The 21,674-nt window shown below is 38.4% G+C and overlaps 1 protein-coding gene across 1 annotated transcript in view; it reads left to right on the top strand.

The window, feature by feature from the left end:
* GREB1L (GREB1 like retinoic acid receptor coactivator) overlaps nucleotides 1-21,674 on the top strand; it is a 270,133-nt gene that overhangs the window by 199,367 nt on the left and 49,092 nt on the right. The window contains exon 18 of the mRNA XM_045886952.3: nucleotides 19,462-19,642. Within this exon, the coding sequence (XP_045742908.1) occupies nucleotides 19,462-19,642 (181 nt within the window). The remainder of the gene's footprint in view (nucleotides 1-19,461; nucleotides 19,643-21,674) is intronic.

Genomic DNA, 21,674 nt, shown 5'->3' with positions numbered 1-21,674 from the left:
AACATCAGAGCTATGCAAGTAGGAAGGATTCTCAAGAAATCATCTGATTCAGTTTCCTTCTATTTTACCATGTTACTCTATAGGAGAGCTTCATTTGCCTAAGGTCACAGAGAGCAGTGTCTTGGGGACAAGCACTGCTTTTTCATTTCTGCATGCCTTGTGCCGCATTTGTGCCTCTCTCTAGCCAGGTGCAAGGAGGTGCTCAACTAATGTTTGAATGAAGAGCAGGAGGGAGGAAGGGGGCGGGATAGAGGGGAAACCAGTGTCCAAGTGCTCTGCTTTCTGGTTCTATTTGCCTTTCCCTAAAGGAAGCGTTTCGGCAGCTAGTTGGCCAGGAAAAGCACCTGGCAGGGAGAAGTAGCCAGGGCATGCAGAAAGGCCACATCCTTGGCAGCCGTTGTGTAGCTGAAAGAAAAGGTGAAAACAGAAACCATCACGTTGTGCAGACTCAGCTCTAAGGCAAAGGATGTGATACCTCAGCTCACATTCTAATTAAGGAAGGGAGGCAGAGAGGAAAAAAAGAAAAGAAAAAGAAAACATTATGGAAAGAATTTGAAGGTTTAAAAATGAAGTGAAAGGGATTGAACATTTTTAAGTTTGCCCAAAATGAATTTGTAACTGTTGGAATGATCAATGGAGAAGCAGCATAAGGAATTTTTAGATTACAGGAAATACTTCTGTTTTAATGTCATTTTTAACACCTTTTATGTGGTAGTGTAATTCTTTTAATTCTAAAGAGACCCCAAATTCTATAAATTGGAACACTAGGGTAGCAGTGTGATCAAAATACAAGCCACTTTCAATTCAAGGTGGTTGAGGTGACAAAAGGAGGTATTAGTGATTGTCCATATTTTCCACCTTTTTTAAATGGTGTCTGTGGGGGTCCCCAGTGAGTGGGAGCAGATTGGACAGTTTCTGGTCTTCCTTGTTTTATCATGCTCAGGGAAGTGACACAAATCTGATGCCTCAGCACATGCCTGATTATATAAGAAACAGAAATATTTCTGTCTGCTGATATGTGGGTAGCTTTTTCTATCCATATAGAAGTAAAGAGGTTTTTAAGGAAGTGGGAGAGATTAGGAGGGGAAGTGAAGAGATAGTGGAAGACATTTTCACTTTCTAAAATAGATTTTCTTGGTCTCATCAACCTCATACCACCTTGTCAGTCACCTAAAATTTTAATAGAAAAAAACTATTTATTGGGCAGTGACAGGCAGCAAGGAACAGGATCCCAGAGAAGAAAGTACTAGGAAGCTACTCTCCTGAGGTGGAACAGGGGAACACTAGAGATTCATTTGTACAAACACAACAAGTACCTAAAGGTAACATTCTTAAAATCAATTTCCAACCACGTAGTTAGCTGCCCGGTGCCCAACCCTGGTATGCAGATGTTGGTATTTGGCTCCCAGCCTCTGCATCCCAACCTGTCATCATCTAGAGGTGCTGCCTATCCATCCAATATCCTGGCTTCTCAGGACCTTAAGCTCAGGATCCTAGCTTCTCACCCATCCATACTCTTCTGCAACCACCTGCTCCATAATCATATCCCAGACCCTCCTGGATCCCGGAATCATCCATTCCAATATCCCCAATGCTGGACCACAGACTTTCTTCCTACATACTCACAGTGTTGGGCACTATGGGGAAAGAAAGTCAACCCTTCCAGCTGATGCCATCGTAAACTCTTTTTCAGCTCTCTAGTTGGATTTCTCCCATTCCCCGTAGTGGCTGGCTACTATAGACTCTGTTTCATCAAAACTTAAGTCTTCATCCTTCTCTCTTAGCAAACGACCATGCCATGGACTTCTCCCCTTCCCCACCCCCAAAAGAAGAAAACGTCAGATAACAACTTCCTGCTTCCAAATCTAAAAACCTAACTGCATACACACTACCTTTTCCCCTTCCCTCCTGATCAGGGAAAGAGCTCTATGTAAGCCTGACTCTCCCACCTTCTCATTCTCATGGACCTCACACTATTGATTATCTCGTAACTTCCTTCCTGGGGCTCATTTCATCCATGTAAACCTGCCCCCACTCTCTCAAAGATGAAACAAGACTCTGTTAATCCTACCTAACCCTCCAGCTCACCCTCCTCTGGTTAACTGCCAAACTTACTGAGAGAGTGGTCTATTGTTAGCTTGTTTCCTCAGCTTCCACTCTCTCCTCAACACTCCTCAACACCCATCAGCCTCCACTTCCCACCCCCACCCTTTTAGGATTCTCACCACTGTTATCAAAGACCTTTTCAAGCCTTATCTGAACTCTTGAGAGCACAGGTGACCTCCATCACTGCCTTTAAACACTGCAGTTCCTTTGGCTTCCAAGACACATTCTTACCCAGCTTTTCTTCCACACCCTCACTCACCCAAGTAGCCCCTGCAGTGCATCAACCCCAGGGCACTCAAAGCCCTGTTGTGGCTATGAGTTTGTTAGTGCTCTTTCTCCACAACTAGAAAGTAAAATAGTCAGGGAACATCTCTGTCTATGGATGGCACAGCAGACACTTAATAAATATTTGTCAAACTGAATTTTCGTAATGTTTTGTTGAATTGAATTTTAAGTTAAAATCTATTTTAAAAGGAACCCATCGAGGGCACCTGGGTGGCTCAGTCGTTAAGCGTCTGCCTTCGGCTCAGGTCATGATCCTGGGGTCCTGGGATCGAGTCCCACATCGGGCTCCCTGCTCGGCAGGAAGCCTGCTTCTCGCTCTCCCACTCCCCCTGCTTGTGTTCCTGCTCTTGCTGTCTCTCTCTCTGTCAAATAAATAAATAAAATCTTTAAAAAATAAAAAAATAAAAATAAAAATAAAAGGAACCCATTGAAGCAGTATTTGAGATTTGGTAGTCCTCTGGCAAAAACAAATTTGGTTATTAAAACCGTATTTCATATAATGATAAATTATTGAACATTACTAATTACATTGAAACTAATGATGTACTACTATATGTTGGCTAATTCAATTTAAATAAAAAATGAAAAAAAAAACCCCCATATTTCAGAAATCTACTTTGGCTATAAGTAAAGGCCTTCAATGTGTGTGTATTGGGTGTGTCTGTCAGTCACACAGGGCTCTGAAGTAGTATCTATGTGTTCAGGACACTGTTCTTAATGCAGGTCTAGTGCTGCTTTCTTCCTTCACCCAAATAAACTACACAGTAGTATAGATTCACACAAGTCTGCACCAAACCCAGATTAAAGAATTCCCTCCAGGAGGAGGACAGAAGGGAACCAGCTGGGCCACCAAGAGACAAAGGAACCCAGTGCAGTGAGCACTGAAAACAATCAGTGGGGATTTTAACCAGCTATTTCAATTGGAGGTTATTTATCTGCTGAAAAGAGATTGCCAGGGTGAAGGAATGCCCATTGTTATCATAATACTTAAAAACTCAGCATGCTCTAATGATTTAATATTTTCTTGATTTTCATATTCTTTTAAGCAGTACAACCATTTTTGCATACCAGAACTTTGGAGAAATTAATTCCATCCAAAGAGAAGATGAACAGTTAAAACTGAGAGTAGTTTTATTTTTCTTTGAGATATCTTCTTGATGAGAAGAGCAAGAAATAAAAATTAGAAATAAAAAATTTAGAAATAAAATTCTGTGTTAAAAAACATCAAGGGATAAGAACATACAAGCCAGGGGCGCCTGGGTGGCTCAGTTGGTTAAGCGTCTGCCTTCAGTTCAGGTTATGATCCCGGGGTCCTGGGATCGAGCCCCACTTCAGGGAGTCTGCTTCTCCCTTTCCCTCTGCCCCTCCCCACCACTCGGGTGCTCTCTCTCTCTCTCAAATAAATAAATAAAATCTTTTAAAGAAAGGAAGGGGGGGAGGGAGGGAGGGAGGGAGGGAGGGAGGGAGGGAGGAAGGAAGGAAGGAAGGAAGGAAGGAAGGAAGGAAGGAAGGAAGGAAGGAAGAAAAAAAGAATGTACAAGCCAGATGCATTGTTCTCTCCAAACAAACAGCAGCATAGTGGGGCATTGGTTTGATTACTGGGTCATCTTTAACAATATCTAGATGTTTCAGATTTCCCTGATCATTATCAGTCTGATGTGATATTCAGGCTGATTAGCTACTTCTAGTGATGGATGCTGGCCACTCATTCAGACTTTCCATCTTTGTGGAAAGGTGTTTGACATTGATGCTTATAAGGTATTATGGACTTGGTGTATATGTTCTTTTTTTAAAAATTTTTTATTAACATATAATGTATTATTTGTTTCAGGGGTACAGGTCTGATTCATCAGTCTTACACAATTCACAGCATTCACCATAGCTCATACCCTCCCCAGTGTCCATCACCCAGCCACCCCATCCCTCCCACCCCCCCTCCACTCCAGCAACCCTCAGTTTGTTTCCTGAGATTAAGAGTCTCTTATGGTTTGGGTCCCTCTCTGTTTTTGTCTTGTTTCATTTTTCCCTCCCTTCCCCTATGATCCTCTGTCTTGTTTCTCAAATTCCTCATATCAGTGAGATCATATGATACTTGTCTTTCTCTGATTGACTTATTTCCCTTAGCATAATACCCTCTAGTTCTATCCACATCATTGCAAATGGCAAGATTTCATTTTTTTGATGGCTGCATAATATTCCATTGTGTGTGTGTGTGTGTGTGTGTGTGTACACACTACATCTTTATCCATTCATCTGTTGATGGACATCTAGGCTCTTTCCATAGTTTGGCTATTGTGGACATTGCTGCTATAAACAGTGGGGTGCACGTGCCCCTTCGGATCCCTACATTTGTATCTTTGGGGTAAATACCCAATAGTGCAATTGCTGGATCATAGGGTAGCTCTATTTTCAACTTTTTGAGGATCCTGCATACTGTTTTCCAGAGTGGCTGCACCAGCTTGCATTCCCACCAACAGTGTAGGAGGGTTCCCCTTTCTCTGCATCCCCACCAACATCTGTCATTTCCTGACTTGTTAATTTTAGCCATTCTGACTGGTGTGAGGTGATATCCCATTGAGGTTTTGATTTGGATTTCCCTGATGCCGAGTGATGTTGAGCACTTTTTCATGTGTCTGTTGGCCATTTGGATGTCTTCTTTGGAGAAATGTGTGTTCATGTCTTCTGCCCATTTCTTGATTGGATTCTTTGTTCTTTGGGTGTTGAGTTTGATAAGTTCTTTATAGATTTTGGATACTAGCCCTTTATCTGATATGTCATTTGCAAATATCTTCTCCCATTCTGTCGGTTGTCTTTTGGTTTTGTTGACTGTTTCCTTTGCTGTGCAGAAGCTTTTTATCTTGATGAAGTCCCAATAGTTCATTTTTGCCTTTGCTTCCCTTGCCTTTGGGGATGTTTCTAGGAAGAAGTTGCTGCGGCTGAGGTCGAAGAGGTTGCTGCCTGTGTTCTCCTCAAGGATTTTGATGGATTCCTGTCTCACATTTAAGTCTTTCATCCATTTTGAGTCTATTTTTGTGTGTGGTGTAAGGAAATGGTCCAGTTTCATTCTTCTGCATGTGGCTGTCCAATTTTCCCATGGTGTGTATGTTCTTGGTTTTATTCTCCTTCAAGACCCTCGGATGGTAGAAAAATTGCTGCTTCCCCTTTAAAGGTTTTAGAATAATGGCCTCAGAAGACATGATGTTGTTTTCTCTTTAATCCCATCAAGGAGACTACAGGATAGTGCTCAAGTTTTCCTTAAGCACATCTGGATCCTATAACCTTCAGTAAAGAGAAGGGGGTGCAAATGGCGACAATCAGGCTGCTTGAAGTCCTTGGTCATCCAAGAAGTTTCCTCTCCAGGGATGTGTCAACTTGGTTATTTCCATGGGAGATGTTCATGACTGAGGCACGGCCTCTGGTGCCCCCCAACTTCAGATTAATCACCCTTAGGGAACACAGGGCTTCCCAACCACCACTGGCTCTGTTCTAGAACTCAGTGAGTTGCAAAATAAGAGTTCCTGATGCCTTCTAACTTTTCATTCATGTTAAGAGTAAGGTTTATTGGGCGCCTGGGTGGCTCAGTTGGTTAAGCGACTGCCTTCGGCTCAGGTCATGATCCTGGAGTCCCGGGATCGAGTTCCGCATCGGGCTCCCTGCTCGGCAGGGAGTCTGCTTCTCCCTTTGACCCTCCCCCCTCTCATGCTCTCTCTATCTCATTCTCTCTCTCTCAAATAAATAAATAAAATCTTTAAAAAAAAAAAGTAAGGTTTATTATTTAAGCAGACATGACCCTGGATCTCTCAGGGCTACTACCATCAGTACCCCAGGTGGGCCCTATATAACTGTGATAAAGAAATTATCAAGAAGACAGAAAGGGACCTTTCTCAGAACAGCCTTTTCTTAGCACTTCCGACCATTTTCAGATTCCACACCCCTGTGCATATTTTTGAAAAACAAAACAAAATATGAAGGGTAAACCAGGAGCTAGTGAAACATTATTTATATTAGGTAGAAGAGATACAGATGAGATGAGTATAACTTTCAATCCTTATAGATGGATTATGAATTAAAAATTAAGTTAAAATGGGAAAAAACTTAATATTGAATGCAAACAGAAATAAATGAACCTAACTTCATGTCAAATTAATAACATAGTCACACACCAAAAAGAACTAGTTGAAGTATTTTTTTAAATATTTTATTTATTCATTTGACAGAGAATGACACAGTGAGAGAGGGAACACAAGCAGGGGACGTGGGAGAGGGAGAAGCAGGCTTCCCGCTGAGCAGGGAGCCCGATGCTAAGCTCGATCCCAGGACCCTGGGATCATGACCTGAGCCGAAGGCAGATGCTTAACCGACTGAGCTACCCAGGTGCCCCTAATTCAAGTATTTTTAACACAATTTTCTTATTGTACACTCTCAATGTGATGTATCCTAAGAGCACAAAAAATTGAAAATGAATTTTGAATTTTAACCCATATATTGTTGAGGGTGGTGTTGATAATTTTAAAACTATCTTATGTATATCACAGGGTAGAGCAAATGAGTAAACATTTTAATGTTGTTGAGCACCAGGGTTCTCACATGAAAGAAGGGAGCCTCAAATATGGAATGGGGAAAAGGAATATTCCTTTTAGATTTAAATTGGATTTAAGTATGAACTCATAATTTAAAAAAAATTAAAAATGTTTCCTAACTCTGTGCACTGAAAGGTCTTAAAAATAGTGACATCTCAGGGATGCCTGGGTGGCTGTCAGTTAAGCATCTGCCCTTTGATTCAGATCATGATCCCAGGGTCCTGGGATCAAGTCCCTCATCGGGCTCCTTGCTCAGGGGGGAGCCTGCTTCTCCCTCTGCCTGCCACTCCCCCTGCTTGTGCTCTCTCTCTCTCTGTCAAATAAATAAATACAATCTTTAAAAAAATAGTGACATCTCAGTATCAGTATGTACGCTTACCATCTAATAGATCTTGGCTTATAAATACCATTCTCCACTGTCTCAGCTCTGAGGTGGGAACAGTCTGGAATCTTGTGAGAAAGTACTCCAAGATTGATGGGGACATTTCAAAAGGACATAGCAGCCTGTTCAAAGGGGCTTTTACTAGCCAAATTTGGTTATTTTGAGTATCAAAAGGAATGATGCTAATGGATTGTAACCTATTGAATTTTAAAAAAAAAAAATCCATGAGTCCTTAGGTAATACTAAAAAAACAAAAAAACAAAACAAAGGGGCAGGAGATGTGAGGGGTTGGGGGCAAACCCTTCCTTACAAAAGAGTACCAGCTACTAAATGTAGAAAAATATATAGAATTAGAAAATCTCTATTTTGCATTACCAATGTAATTACTAATTATGACCAGTATCATCAAGAGATACTAAAATCATTACATAGGGGCACCTGGGTGGCTCTGACCGACCAAAATCAAGAGCATCTGACTCTTGATTTGGGCTCAGGTCATGACCTCAGGGTCCTGGAATCCAGGCACACCTCAGACTCTGGGCTCAGTGGGGAGTCTGAGGATTCTCTGTCTCCCTCTTCCTCCGCCTCTCCCCCCACATGTATGAACGTTCTCGGTCTCTCAAATAAATAAATAAATAAATCTTTAAAAAATAAATAAAATTATTAAGTAAAATGTCATTTGGGAAAAAATATGCACACAGTCTCAAAATGTCATCCCACATGTTAAAAATTACACAAAGGAAAATGTATTTTTACAATGGAGAGAGTTGCCAGTAGGCGCTACCATAACCAAATAATCAAACTTTGCCCTCTCCAATTATAGGACAGATTGACATTATGAGCAAAGCGAAGTACACAATGTCACCTATGAGGTGTCATTGCCAAAAATGTTTAACCTGAGTCTAATCACAAGGACACTCCCAGACAAATTCAGATTATATGGCATTCTACAAAACAACCTGCATTTAAAAAAACATCAATGAATGGGACGCCTGGGTGGCTCAGTCGGTTAAGCGGCTGCCTTCGGCCCAGGTCATGATCCCAGGGTCCTGGGATCGAGTCCCACATTGGGCTCCTTGCTCAGCAGGGAACCTGTTTCTCCCTCTCTCTCCCTCTGCTTGTGCTCTTCTCTGTCAAATAAATAAAATCTTAAAACAAAAAAAATCAATGAAAAGACCAAAAAGAAAAAAAAGGTAGGGGGGGCTCTTTTAATTATGAATAAAGAAACATGGCAACCAAGTGCAATGCATAATTCTTGATTAGATCCTAGATCGAAAAAGAAAAAGAAAAAACACAACCCTGGGACAATTAGTGAAACTCAAATGGGGGTTGGTATTAGAGAATATTATATCAGTGTTAGTTTAATTCCTATGAGAAAATAAAGTTATGTAGGAAACTGCCTTTGCTTTACTTATTAAATACATATTGAACTATTTAGGGGTGAATATTATGATATGTTATTACCAAATTATTCAGCAATAACAGTAATGATAATAATAAAAAGTAATAAAGAGAAAAAGCAAATGCAACAAAATATTAACAACTGGTGAATCTAATTGAAGGGTATTGCACTGGTCTTTTCTATAGTATTCAAAATAGAAAATGAGGGGAAAATAGTTGCTTTTCATTGATGATATGCCCATCAGATAGAATTTAGTATAGTTATTAATGTTTTCAAATAGTTTCTAAACCATGGATATTTGCATTCTTCCCTTTTAAGAAATTTTAAATATTGAATGAATCAAATTTATAAAATTTATAAAAGATATTATAAATCACAATATAACAAACATTTATGTACCTATTAAAATAAGGAACACTAGGGGCGCCTGGGTGGCTCAGTTGGTTAAGCGACTGCCTTCAGCTCAGGTCATGATCCTGGAGTCCCGGGATCGAGTCCCACATCGGGCTCCCTGCTCAGTGGGGGGTCTGCTTCTCCCTCTGCCCTCTTCCCTCTCGTGCTCTCTGTCTCTCATTCTCTCTCTCTCAAATAAATAAATAAATAAATCTTTAAAAAAAAATAAAATAAAATAAGGAACACTGGACTCTTATTTCCCTCCCTGATGTTAATGTTTTTCTTCTTTCAAAGGTAACCATTATTCTGAATTTTCTGTTTATTATTTCCTTGTTTTATTTATAGTTTTGCTAACTCCTAAACATTATATATTAATCTATATTATATTAATTATATTAATATATAAACAATATAACTCCTAAACAATATATTGCTAAATTTCAAATCCTTTAGACCTTTTGTAAATGGAATCCATGCATGTGTCTGAAATTTACTTTCAACGTTACATCCGTGAGATTGATCCTGTTGATATGTGTAACTGTAATTCATTCATTTTACTGCTTTTTAGTAATCACACATTAAAAAAAATCAGTTTACTACTGATAGACATTTGGGTTGTTTCTAGTTTTTTACTTTTTCAAATAGTGCTGGTACACAAAAAGAAGAGTTTTTCTGAAAGTAGAATTGTTGCGGCATAGATTATATACATTTTAAATTTTACCAAATAATGCTAAATTTTTTTCCAAAGTGGTTATGTTTACACTCCCATCAGCAATGTATGTGTTTCAGTTGCAAATATTTGTTATGGTCATGCTTCTTTAATTTTTTTTTTTACTTTAAAATAATTTTAGATCTACAAAAAAAGTCACAAAAACTGTATAAGAAATACATTAATGAAATTAATGCCACTTATAATAGCATCAAAAAGAATGAAATTCCTAGGAACATATTTGACAAAATAAGTGTAAAACTTAGAAAATATTGTTGAAAGAAATTAAAACCTAAATAAATGAAAGGCATCCTATGTTTATGAATTGGAAGGCATTGTTAAGATGGCAGTTTTCATTAAATGGATCTACAGATTCAGTGCATTCCCTGTCAAAAGCCCAGATGGCTTCTTTGCAGAAATTAACAAGCTGACCCTAAAATTCATACAGTACAAAGCTGCAGTAATCAAGACATTGTGATACTGGCATAAAGATAGACATATAAATCAATGGGATAGAATTGAGAGAGTCCAGAAATAAATCCTATTTGTGGTCAACTGAATTTTGACCAGCATGCCAAGACCATTCAATGGGGAAAGAATCTTTTCAACAAATGGTGGGGGGCAACTGGATATCCATATGCAAAAGAAGAAATTTGCACTCCCACCTCACAAACAAAAGGTAACTCAAAATGAGTCAAAAACTTAAATATAAGAGCTAAAACTAAAAATTCTTAGAAGAAACCATGGGTGAAAATCTTCATGACTTTGGACTAAACAATGATTTCTTATATTTGACTCCAAAACACAAACAATAAAAAAATAAACTGGACACAATCAAAATTTAAAACATTTGTGTTTCAAAGGACACCATCAAGAAAGTGAAAGGGAAAGCCCAGAATGGGAAAAATTATTTTTTTAAGATTTTATTTATTTATTTGAGAGACAGAGATAGAGAGCAGGAGCATGGGGAGAGAACGAGAGGGAGAAGCAGACTCCCCGCTGAGCAGGGAGCCCCACATGGGCGGGACTTGATCTCAGGAGTCTGGGATCATGACCTGAGTGGAAGGTAGACGCTTAACTGACTGAGCCACCCAAAGGCCCCTATTTTTTTATTTTTAAAAAGTATTTAAATTCCAGTAAGTTAACATACAGTATAATAATAGTTTCAGGTATACAATATAGTAATTCAGCACTTCCATACATCACCCAGTGTTCATCAGGATAAGTGTACTCCTTAATCACCTATTTAACCCATCTCCCCAGCCACCTCCCTTCTGGTAACCATCAGTTTGTTCTCTATAGTAAAGAGTCTGTTTCTTGGTTTGTCTCTCTTTTTTTTTTCCTTTGCTCATTTGTTTCTTAAATTCCACATATGAGTGAAATCATATGGTATTTGTCTTTGACTTATTTTGCTCAGCATAATACTCCCTAGGTTCACCCATGTCATTGCAAATGGCAAGATTTCATTCTTTTTTATGGCTGGATAATATTCCATTGTATATATATACCACATTTTCTTTATCCATTCATCAGTCAGTGGACATCTGGGCTGCTTCCATAATTTGGCTATTGTAGATAATGCTGCTATAAACATCAGGGTGCATGTATCCCTTTAAATTCATATTTTTGTATTCTTTAGATAAAACCCTGGTAGTGCAATTGCTAGATTGTAGGGTCGCTCAATTGTTAACTTTTTGAGGAATCTCCATACTGTTGTCCACAGTGACTGTTCCAGCTTGCATTCCCACCAACAGTGCAAGAGGGTTCCCCTTTCTCCACATCCTCACTAACACCTGTTGTTTTTGTGTTGGTAATGTTAGCCATTCTGACAGGTGTGAGGTGATATCTCATTGTAGTTTTGTTTTGTTTTTTAAGATTTTATTTATTTATTTATTTGAGAGAGAGAGCCAAAGCAGGGAGAGGGACAGGGGGAGAAGCAGGCTCCCCACTGAGCAGGGAGCCAGACATGGGCTTGATCCCAGGACCCTGGGATCATGACCTGAGCTGAAGGTAGATGCTTAACTGACTGAGCCACCCAGGCACCCCTCATTGTAGTTTTGATTTGCATTTTCCAGATGATGAATGATATAATGAGCATCTTTTCTGTTGGCCATCTGGATGTCTTCTTTGGAGAAATATCTGTTCACATGTTCTGCCCATTTTTAAATTGGATTATTCATTTTTGGGAGTGTTGAGTTTTAAAAGTTCTTTATATATTTTGGATACTAACCCTTAATCAGATAGGTCATTTGCAGATATCTTTGAAAATGGGAGAAATTCTTTGCAAATCATGTATCTGAGAAGGAACATATATCCACACCATTTAAAGTCCTATTACCACTCAATAATAAAAAGACAAATAGCCTAATTAGGTTATGGGTATAAAGGATCTGAAGAAGCATTTATCCAAAGAAAATATATGGATGACCAGTGAGCACATGAAAAGGTGCTCCACATTATTAACCAAAGGAGACATGAAAATCAAAACCACAATGAGATACTACTTCACATGCACTAGAATGGCTATAATAAAAGACAATAACAAGTGTTGTTGAATATGTAGAGAGATTGGAACCTCATACACTGCTGGTGGTAATGTAAATGGCATAGCCACTTTAGAAACAGTCTAGCATTTTCTCAAATGGTTAAACAATGAATTACCATGTAATAAAACAATTCCACTGCTAGATATGAAATGAGAGAGAAGTGAAAACATATGTTCACATATAAACCTGTATGCAAAAGTTTATAGCAGTATTACTCATAATAGCTAAAAAGTGGAAAGAGTCCAAATGTCCATTATGTCCATGGTGAATGGGTATATAAAATGTGATAATCCATACAATGGAATATTATTCAGCAATAAGAAGAAATAAAGTATTGATGCATGCTACATGGGTGAAACTTGAAAACATTACTCCAAGTGAAAGAAGCCAGTCATGAACCATGAGAGACGATAGACTCTGAAAAACAAACTGAGGGTTCTAGAGGGCAGGGGGGTGGGAGGATGGGTTAGCCTGGTGATGGGTATTAAAGAGGACACGGTCTGCATGGAGCACTGGGTGTTATGCACAAACAATGAATCATGGAACACTACATCAAAAACTAATGATGTAATGTATGGTGATTAACATAACAATAAAAAAGTCAAAAGAAAGAAAGAAGCCAGTCATACACGATCATATATTGTTGTGATTCCACTTATATTAGATGTTTAGAATAAGTGAATCTATAGAGAAAATAGATTGGTAGTTACCTAGGGCTGAGGGACTCAAGGGGGAATTGAGGAATGATGGTTAAAGGTATGGGCTTTCATTTGGAGGCCATGAAAATACTCTAAAATTGATTGTAATGATTGTACAACTCTGTGAATATACTAAAGCTATTGAAATATATATTACAAATGAGCAAATTGTATGTGAACTATATCTTAGTAAATTTGTCAAAAAATAGTAGAGAGTTCACATATACTCTTCACCACCTTCACTTAAAGTTGACAACTTACATAACTATAGTACAATTATCAAAACAGGAAATCAATCTTGGAACAATACTATTAACTAAAGACCTCACCAGTTTTCCCTTAATGTCTTTTTCTGTTTCAGGATCCAATCCAGGATCCCACATTACATGCAATTATTGTGTTCTCTTAGTCTCCTACAAATGTGACATTTCTTCAGTCTTTCATTGTTTTGCATAACCTTAACACTTTTTGGCAAATACTAGTCAGTTGTTTTGTATAAAATCTCAATTTGGGAATGTCTGATGGTCTCTCACAATTAGATTGAGGATATTTGTATCTGTCAAGAAGACCACAAAAGTGATATTGTGTCCTTCTCAGTGCATGGTATCAGGGGAACATGATGTCGGTATGCCTTATTATTGGTGATGTTAACCTTGATCACTTGATTAAGGTGGTATCTGCCAGGTTTCTCCATTGTAATATTATTGTGTTCCTCTTGGTAGTTGATAAAAATATAGGGAGAATACTCTGACATTATACTAACATACCTTCAATCATGAATTTTAGCATCTATCAGTGGATTTTGCCTGCTGCTTATTGTGTTATTTGCATAATGGTAACTTTGTATTTCTATCATTTTTCCTATACTTATTAGTGGAAATTCATTAATTGAATTCTTCTGTAAGGTGGAGCTCTTTCTACTCCTTTATTTATATCAGCATGGATTCGTGAACATTTATTTTATTCTATAGGTCATTTCCAACTATCATTACTTATTTTGCTCTCAAGTTTTCTACTTTGGCCATTGGAAGCCCTTTTGGGTAGACTCTTTTGTCTTTTTTTTAAGACTATTTTTTTTAGAGCAGCTTTAGGTTCACAGCCAAATTGAAGGGAAGGTATGGAGATTTCCCATAATCTCCTTGCCCCCACATATGCATAGCCTGTCCCATTATCAACATTCCCCACCAGAGTGGTCCATTTGTTATAATTAATGAGTCTTCATTGTTTGTGTTCCTTTAATATGTCACTATCCCTTTTTAAAAATATTTTATTTATTTATTTGAGAGAGACAGAGATAGTGAGAGAGAGCATGAGTGGGAAGGAGGGGGAGAAGCAGACTCCCCACTGAGCAGGGAGCCTGACGTGGGACTTGATCCCAGGACCCTGGGACCATGACCTGAGCCAAAGGCAGACACTTAACCGACTGATTCACCCAGGCGCCCCTCACTATCCCTTTTTATGTACTTCTTCCTTATTTTCTGGAGCCACAGACATTCCAAAGTTATTTTTAATTTCCCTACCACAAACCTTGAGTTAAACTCTTCTCTAAGGAACTCTGATTCCTTTTGTTGAAGAATGCTATTTAGAAACCAAAATCTGGGGTGCCTGGGTGGCTCAGTTAGTTAAGCATCTACCTTCGTCATGATCCCGGAGTCCTGGGATCCAGCCCCATGTCAGGCTCCCTGCTCAGTGGGGAATCTGCTTATCTGTCTCCCTCTGCACCTCCCCTTTGCTTGTGCTCTTTCTCTCTGTCAAATAAATGAATAAAATCTTAAGAAAAAAAAAAAAAGGAAAGAAAGAAAGAAACCAAAATCAAGGCTAAGTGTGCTTATCGTTACTGGAGTGTCATTGTTCCTGGGCTCACTCAGTAGACAGAGGTAGGAAATAAATGTATGTTTATTAACCTATGCGTGCATGCACACACACACACACTCCTCTTTATTTCTGTATCTATCTATCTGTATTTAAAAATATGAATTGGTACTGATGTATGAACACCACAAAGTTAATTTAATCTTTCCCCTTTATTTGTAAATTCTTTCTATGACAGGGGAAAACCTAGTTCTCTTTATCTATAATATATTCACTTCTTTGATTTTTTTCTAGCAGTTATGCAATTGCTAACCCATACCCCTGTGACAAGCAGATTTGCTAACTGAAGTTCTTTAGTACAGTTTTTTTGTCTTTAGCAGTAGAGTATCCAGCCAAAACACTGATTTACTTTACTTACATTTGTCCTTTTCATCCTCATCCCCTTCAGTGTGGTTACGTTAGGTTTCCTTTGTTATTGTTTGGCTTCCATTTTGCCTACCTTTGCATCTTCTGCCCTGATCCTTGGTTGATTTCTTTTGTTTATTGCTATGGTTCTAAGAGCCAAAGCTATGCAAAATGGTATATTTGGAGAAGTGTCTGTCCCCACTGATACCTACCCCATTCCCTTTCTCTCCTTTCTACCACTTTTCCACCCACTCACCTGTAGGTTATTAATCTCTTTAGTTTCTGGTCTTTCTTTTGCAGAAATGAGGAGATACATATGGATTTTTTTTCCCATCAACTTCTTTCTTACAATTATATTGTTTTAAAATTTTTAACTAATTCTATATGGTTCCGTTTTGTTGTGGTTTTAATTTGTATTTTTCTTATTATTAATGAAGTTGAACATCTCTTCATATTTTGAATAGCCTTTGGGTTTGTTTGTTTTTTAAAGATTTTATTTATTTATTTGACAGAGAGAGAGATAGCAAGAGCAGGAACACAAGCAGGGGGAATGGGAGAGGGAGAAGCAGGCTTCCCGCCGAGCAGGGAGCCTGACACGGGACTCGATCCAAGGACCCTGGGATCATGACCTGAGCCGAAGGCAGACGCTTAACGACTGAGCCACCCAGGCGCCCTAGCCTTTGGGTTTTTTATTTTAGGAAATGTCTATTAAGCTTTTTTTTGCTCATTTTCTCTTGGGTGTGTAAGAGTAATTTATGTGTTCTGAATACAAATCCTTCATTAGTAATACTTGTTATGGATTTAGGAGGCTTGTCATTTTATTTGTAATGTCTTTGTTGAAGAGAAGTTCTTAAGTTTAATTTATCTATCCTCTGGACTTTTGTGCTTAAGAAATCCTCTATGAGTTCATACAGTTATTCTATATTGTCGTGTAAAATGTTTAGTTTTGTCTTCTACATTTAAGTTTTTAATCCACCTGATTTTATGTATTTATTCATTTTGGGGTAAGGTAAGATCCAACATAATTTCTTGGTTCTTCACCAGTTATTAAAGTTACCACTGATCTGCAATGCAAGATTTATCATTAACCAAGTTTCCATATGTATGGGGTTCTCTTTCTGTGGTCTACCCCTGTGCCAAAACCACTTTGTCTTAGTAATACAGCTCTATAATTCTTAGTCTCTCGAAAGGCAAATCTGTCCTACCTTTTCTACTTTAAGACTGTCTTGACTATTCTTGGTCCTTTGCTCTGCTATATACATTTTTAAAACAATTTTTCAAGGTAAAAAAAAAAACTAGAATTTTTATTGGAATTACATTGTGTCTCTAGATAAATTTGAGGAGAATTTATTTTTAACTATATTTTATGATATAGCTCTATTTAGGTCTTCTTTAATGTCATTAATCGTTTCATCATTTTCTCTATAGAGATCTTATACACCTTTATTCCTAGATACTTAATATTTTTATGTTATTGCCGATGTTTTTTTAAAAATATATACTTCTTAACTGTTTGCAGCTAATGTATAGAAATGCAGTTAATTTTTATAAATTGATATTGATTCTATCAACTTAACCAAATTTTTATATTTGATTTATCTGTGGATTGTTTTGCATTTTCTACACAGACATATTATTAATAAATAATGATAGTTTTGTTTCTTATTTTACAGTTAGAAGTGAAAAATATCAGGATATACAATTACAAAATGCTAGGTAGCACAATATGCATAGGAAAAGACACAGGAAGGAATGCACAGAAATGTTCACAGTCGCTTATTTTGAGTTAAAGAATTATGGATAAATTTTTCTTTTTAATATATCTCTATACTTTCCAGTTTTTCCAAGATGAGTATCTATCACTTTCATAACCAGGAAAGAAACAAAACTTAAAAATAAAAGCAAGTCTAAAACAAACTTTAAAGGTAAGAATTACCTACTAAAAATGCCCAGTTAGAAATTAAAAAATCAAGTACCTATGATGTGCCTGCTCCCCACCCAAATTCACCACTGCAGAGCCAGATGGTTGCATAGTTATGGACCAATACACATGTTATATCTAAGAGAACAACCTCTTAGATTCATGGAACTTTGCTTTCCATTAGGGCATGTATGAAACTGACCTGTCAAAGGTCTTTATTCATTTGTTTTAAAATGTAGTCAACTCTTAATTATCCATAAGAAATATTTTTATTCCTTATGAATTATTTATGATCTTTTCATAGTAAGTTACCATTAACTTGCACTGCTTATTTCCTAGGGATAAACTTAGGAAATATAGACTTACTTTCAACTGGCACTCTTCTCCCTATTATACAGATTAAGGAAACAGAAACCCCCAGAGATTAAGTAGGTTCTCTCTCTATTTCTCTGCTCACCTCCTCTATCACCTCCTCCCATAGTATGTACTTGCCTCCCATCATGACACTTGTCAAAACTATCCATCTTCTCCATCAAAAGCTTCATGAGGTTAAGACCTTTGTCCTGCTCTCCTGTGCATCCCCATGACTAGCACAATACCTGACATAGTACCTGATACATAATGGAAGCTCAATAAACCACTATGGAATACTGAATGCATTTTACAAGCAATCCACTTTCAGAAAAATAAGAATACCTGCCACATTAAATGTTTGATTGCTTTCAGGTATAGTCACAATAACATTTGACTACATTTGGGTGGAAATTGAAAACAATGTCTGGGTAAAGTCTTCTCGTGAAAAATGTTTGAAAGCAAAATGACCTTTCTGTTCACCTTTTCTTGCATAATGAATTTTTCATATGGTAAAACATTCTTCCTATTTTCTTTTATACTATTTAGAGCTATTACTAGTACAGCATCTAGATGTTAATTGCATGTCATTGTTAATTGAGCTGATTTTATCTGAAAAGAAAAGCTAGATAAACAAAACTAAGTCAACATAATTTTATAAAATCTCTTAATTTAACTTGTTTCTTTTTAATTTTAATTTTTTTTTCACATAGTTGTGGCTGGTGGGTTTGGCTGATATTAGATGTTGAATAGATACCCTCTAGCCCTAGGAGCCCAGGCTGATCCTCAAGGTCCCCATGACATATCTAACCCTGAAATTAGCCTTCTGGCTCCTTCTCCTTCTTGGAGGGCTGTGGGCTTGAGTCACAAGGCTCTCACCTCAGCGGGGGCTGGTCCTTCCCCCCATGTAGCTAAAGGCCTGGAAGAGGGGGTTGCCCTTGGTTTGGGTTTTTTCCCGTGAGCTTCATTGAGATATAATTGCCATATAACATTGTGTAAGTTTAAAGTGTACAATGTACACCTTGATGATTTGCTACTTGTATATATTGTGAAATATTTATCACAATAAGGTTAGTTGACACATCCTTCACCTCACATAATTATCATTTTGTCTCTTCATTTGGAAGGAGGATTTTATGTTTTAACTGATTATCCCAACAACACCTTCATGTGCCTCAAACTTTTTAGATGTTTGAATGTAGAAGTAATTATATTATAGACAGAGGTAATGATACAGTACTGAAATTTCCATTTCTGATATTTTGATATAGTAATCTTGGGTAATTTGGTTCATTTTATCAATTTGGTACATAATCCAACATCCATTGAGGACTGCCATACTCTAGATACTATGCAAAACTGTCACTATATAAAATGAGTAAAATATTACCTAAAAAAGCTCACAGTCTAGTTACGGCATATATGGACATCTTACGTTATTTTCCTTTTTCTTCTATATGTTTTGTTGTTGAATTTGGGGGTAAAGAAGGCTTGTGTGATTCTATTAATCAGGTCAAGGGCTATAATCTGAGTGGCCTATGGTCCCTGTCATAGCAACACGTCAACGTAAATAGAATTTAATTAGACAGACGCTTCATACATTCGACCACTTCTACTTAACGTAGCAGATCATTTGTTCCCTGTTGCCCTTTGTGTGAGGTGTAGGAGGTGGGGTGGGGGGGTTCTAAAGGAAAAGAAATCTGGTATTTCCTCATCAAAATTGGGGTGGGGAATATGCAAAAGGAAAAATATCTGCTCTGTAAACCTATACATAAGGCTACTACCCAGTATATCAGTTGACATTGAACTTCAGTTTATTTCATTTATATATATGTACATGAAAAGATAAACTCTTTTTTTCTTCTTGGCAGGTGTCCTTGTAGACTTGGGTCTGGAGGAAAATGGGACAGCTTATCAGAGAGCAGAGAAATATGTTGTTCGTCTAGACAATGAGATTCAGACCAAGTTTGAAGTTTTTATGAGAAGGGTAAAACAGAACCCGTACACACTGTTTGTGCTGGTTCATGACAACTCCCATGTGGAACTAACGAGGTGATTGCTTCAGAGTGAGCAAATATAGTATTTCTTCTAGCACAGCAATGATTTTATCATAAATTCCTGAAAAGCCCAGAGACCCTAAAACTTGGCCTCATCTTATTGGTAACTTATTCCTACTCCTTCCCTGTGCTCTCAACTTTCCCTACCAATTTAGTGTTGATTTCATTTTAACTGTATTGTGAATGAATTTAGAAATCTTTGTTAAAGGGGCACCTGGGTGGCACAGTCGGTTAAATGGCTGACTCATGGTTTCGGCTCAGATCGTGATCTTAGGGCCATGATCTCAAGGTCCTGAGGTTGAGCCTGGCCTCGGCCTTAAGCTCCTGTGCTCAGTGGGGAGTCTGCTTAAGTTTCTCTCTCTCCCTCTCCCTCTGTCCCTCCCCCACTCATGGGGTCCTTCTCTCTCTCTCTCAAATAAATAAATATATCTTTTAAGGACAGAAGGAAGGAAGGAAAGAAGGGAGGAAGGGAGGGAGGGAGGGAGAGGGAGAAAGAGAAAAAAGAAAAAAGAAAGAAAGAAAGAAAAAGAAAGAAAGAAAGAAAGAAAGAGAAAAAGAAAGAAGGAACCCCTGTTAAAAAGCTGTCTTCAGGGTATTGCAGAACTCAGCTGCCTCAGAGAAAGGACAACAGCAGGAAGGTTGAGGTTCATGAGCTTCCAGAAGGGCCATGTGCTTTCTTTTCCCCACCCTTCTTCCTCCCCAGTTCTTTTCCCTTTTTTCCCCTTCCTCTTTTCTTTCCTCTTCTGCTGTTGCTCCTCTTCCTTGCCTTTCTCTCTACCTGCATACCTTTAACAGTAGTAAAGATGCCATTTAAAGATCGAGAGCAGGGGCGCCTGGGTGGCTCAGTCGTTAAGCGTCTGCCTTCGGCTCGGGTCATAATCCCAGGGTCCTGGGATCGAGCCCCGCATCGAGACCCGCATCGAGCCCCGCATCGAGCCCCGCATCGGGCTCCCTGCTCCGCGGGAGGCCTGCTTCTTCTTCTCCCACTCTCCCTGCTTGTGTTCCCTCTCTCACTGTCTCTCTCTGTCAAATAAATAAATAAAATCTTAAAAAATAAATAAATAAATAAATAAAGATCGAGAGCAGGGGCACCTGGCTGGCTCAGTCAGGAGGAGCATGTCACTCTTGGCCTTGATGTTGTGAGTTTGAGCCCCACATTGGGTATAGAGATTACTAAAAATAATAAATAAACTCTAAAAAAAATGTTTTTTTAAAAGATCTGAGAGCAGGGCGCCTGGGTGGCTCAGTCGTTAAGTGGCTGCCTTCAGCTCAGGTCATGATCCCAGAGTCCTGGGATCGAGCCCCTCATCGGGCTCCCTGCTCCGCGGGAAGCCTGCTTCTCCCTCTCCCACTCCCCCTGCTTGTGTTCCTGCTCTCGCTATCTCTGTCTCTCTCAAATAAATAAATAAAATCTTTAAAAAAAAAAAAAAAGATCTGAGAGCAAATCTGAAACCTTCCCCAATTTACCAGTTTAAACAAGAGAATATCCTATTTCTCAGGTGGGTTAACAGTGAAAGAATAGTAAATTAGTAAATGTGGCATGATGGAGCCAGTTTTGCTCCCAGACCAAATTATAGTAATTATCTGTAATACTTTGATCTTATGGGTTAAAAAGGCAAGTTCGGGCATCATCAGGTGTTCATAGATTTTCCTTTCTTTGATCTTATGGGTTAAAAAGGCAAGTTCGGGCATCATCAGGTGTTCATAGATTTTCCTTTCTTCAGGACACACTGAGATTAAGAATATGAAAGATTTGGGGTCTATTGTAGAAATAGCAGAATTGCAAAAGTGCTTGTTCAAAAGCCAGAATGTGTTTGGCACTCCACAATCTGAACTCTAAATCCATATGTAGGTGTAAATAAGATCTTGCATAGCATGTTAGATTTGGAAGGAAGGAAGGAAGGAAGGAAGGAAGGAAGGAAGGAAGGAAGGAAGGAAGGAAGGAAGGAAGGAAGGAAGGAAGGAGGAAGGAAGGAAGGAAGGAAGGAAGGAAGGAAGGAAGGAAAAAGAATTTTGCCCAGATGCTC

This window comes from Mirounga angustirostris, unplaced genomic scaffold (assembly GCF_029215605.1).
Source record: "Mirounga angustirostris isolate CCGP_5_RB_7025 unplaced genomic scaffold, mMirAng1.0.hap1 SCAF_14, whole genome shotgun sequence".
In the NCBI taxonomy this organism is placed as follows: Eukaryota; Metazoa; Chordata; class Mammalia; order Carnivora; family Phocidae; genus Mirounga; species Mirounga angustirostris.
Note: the sequence above shows the minus strand (reverse complement) of the source record. Positions and strands in the feature narration are given on the sequence as shown.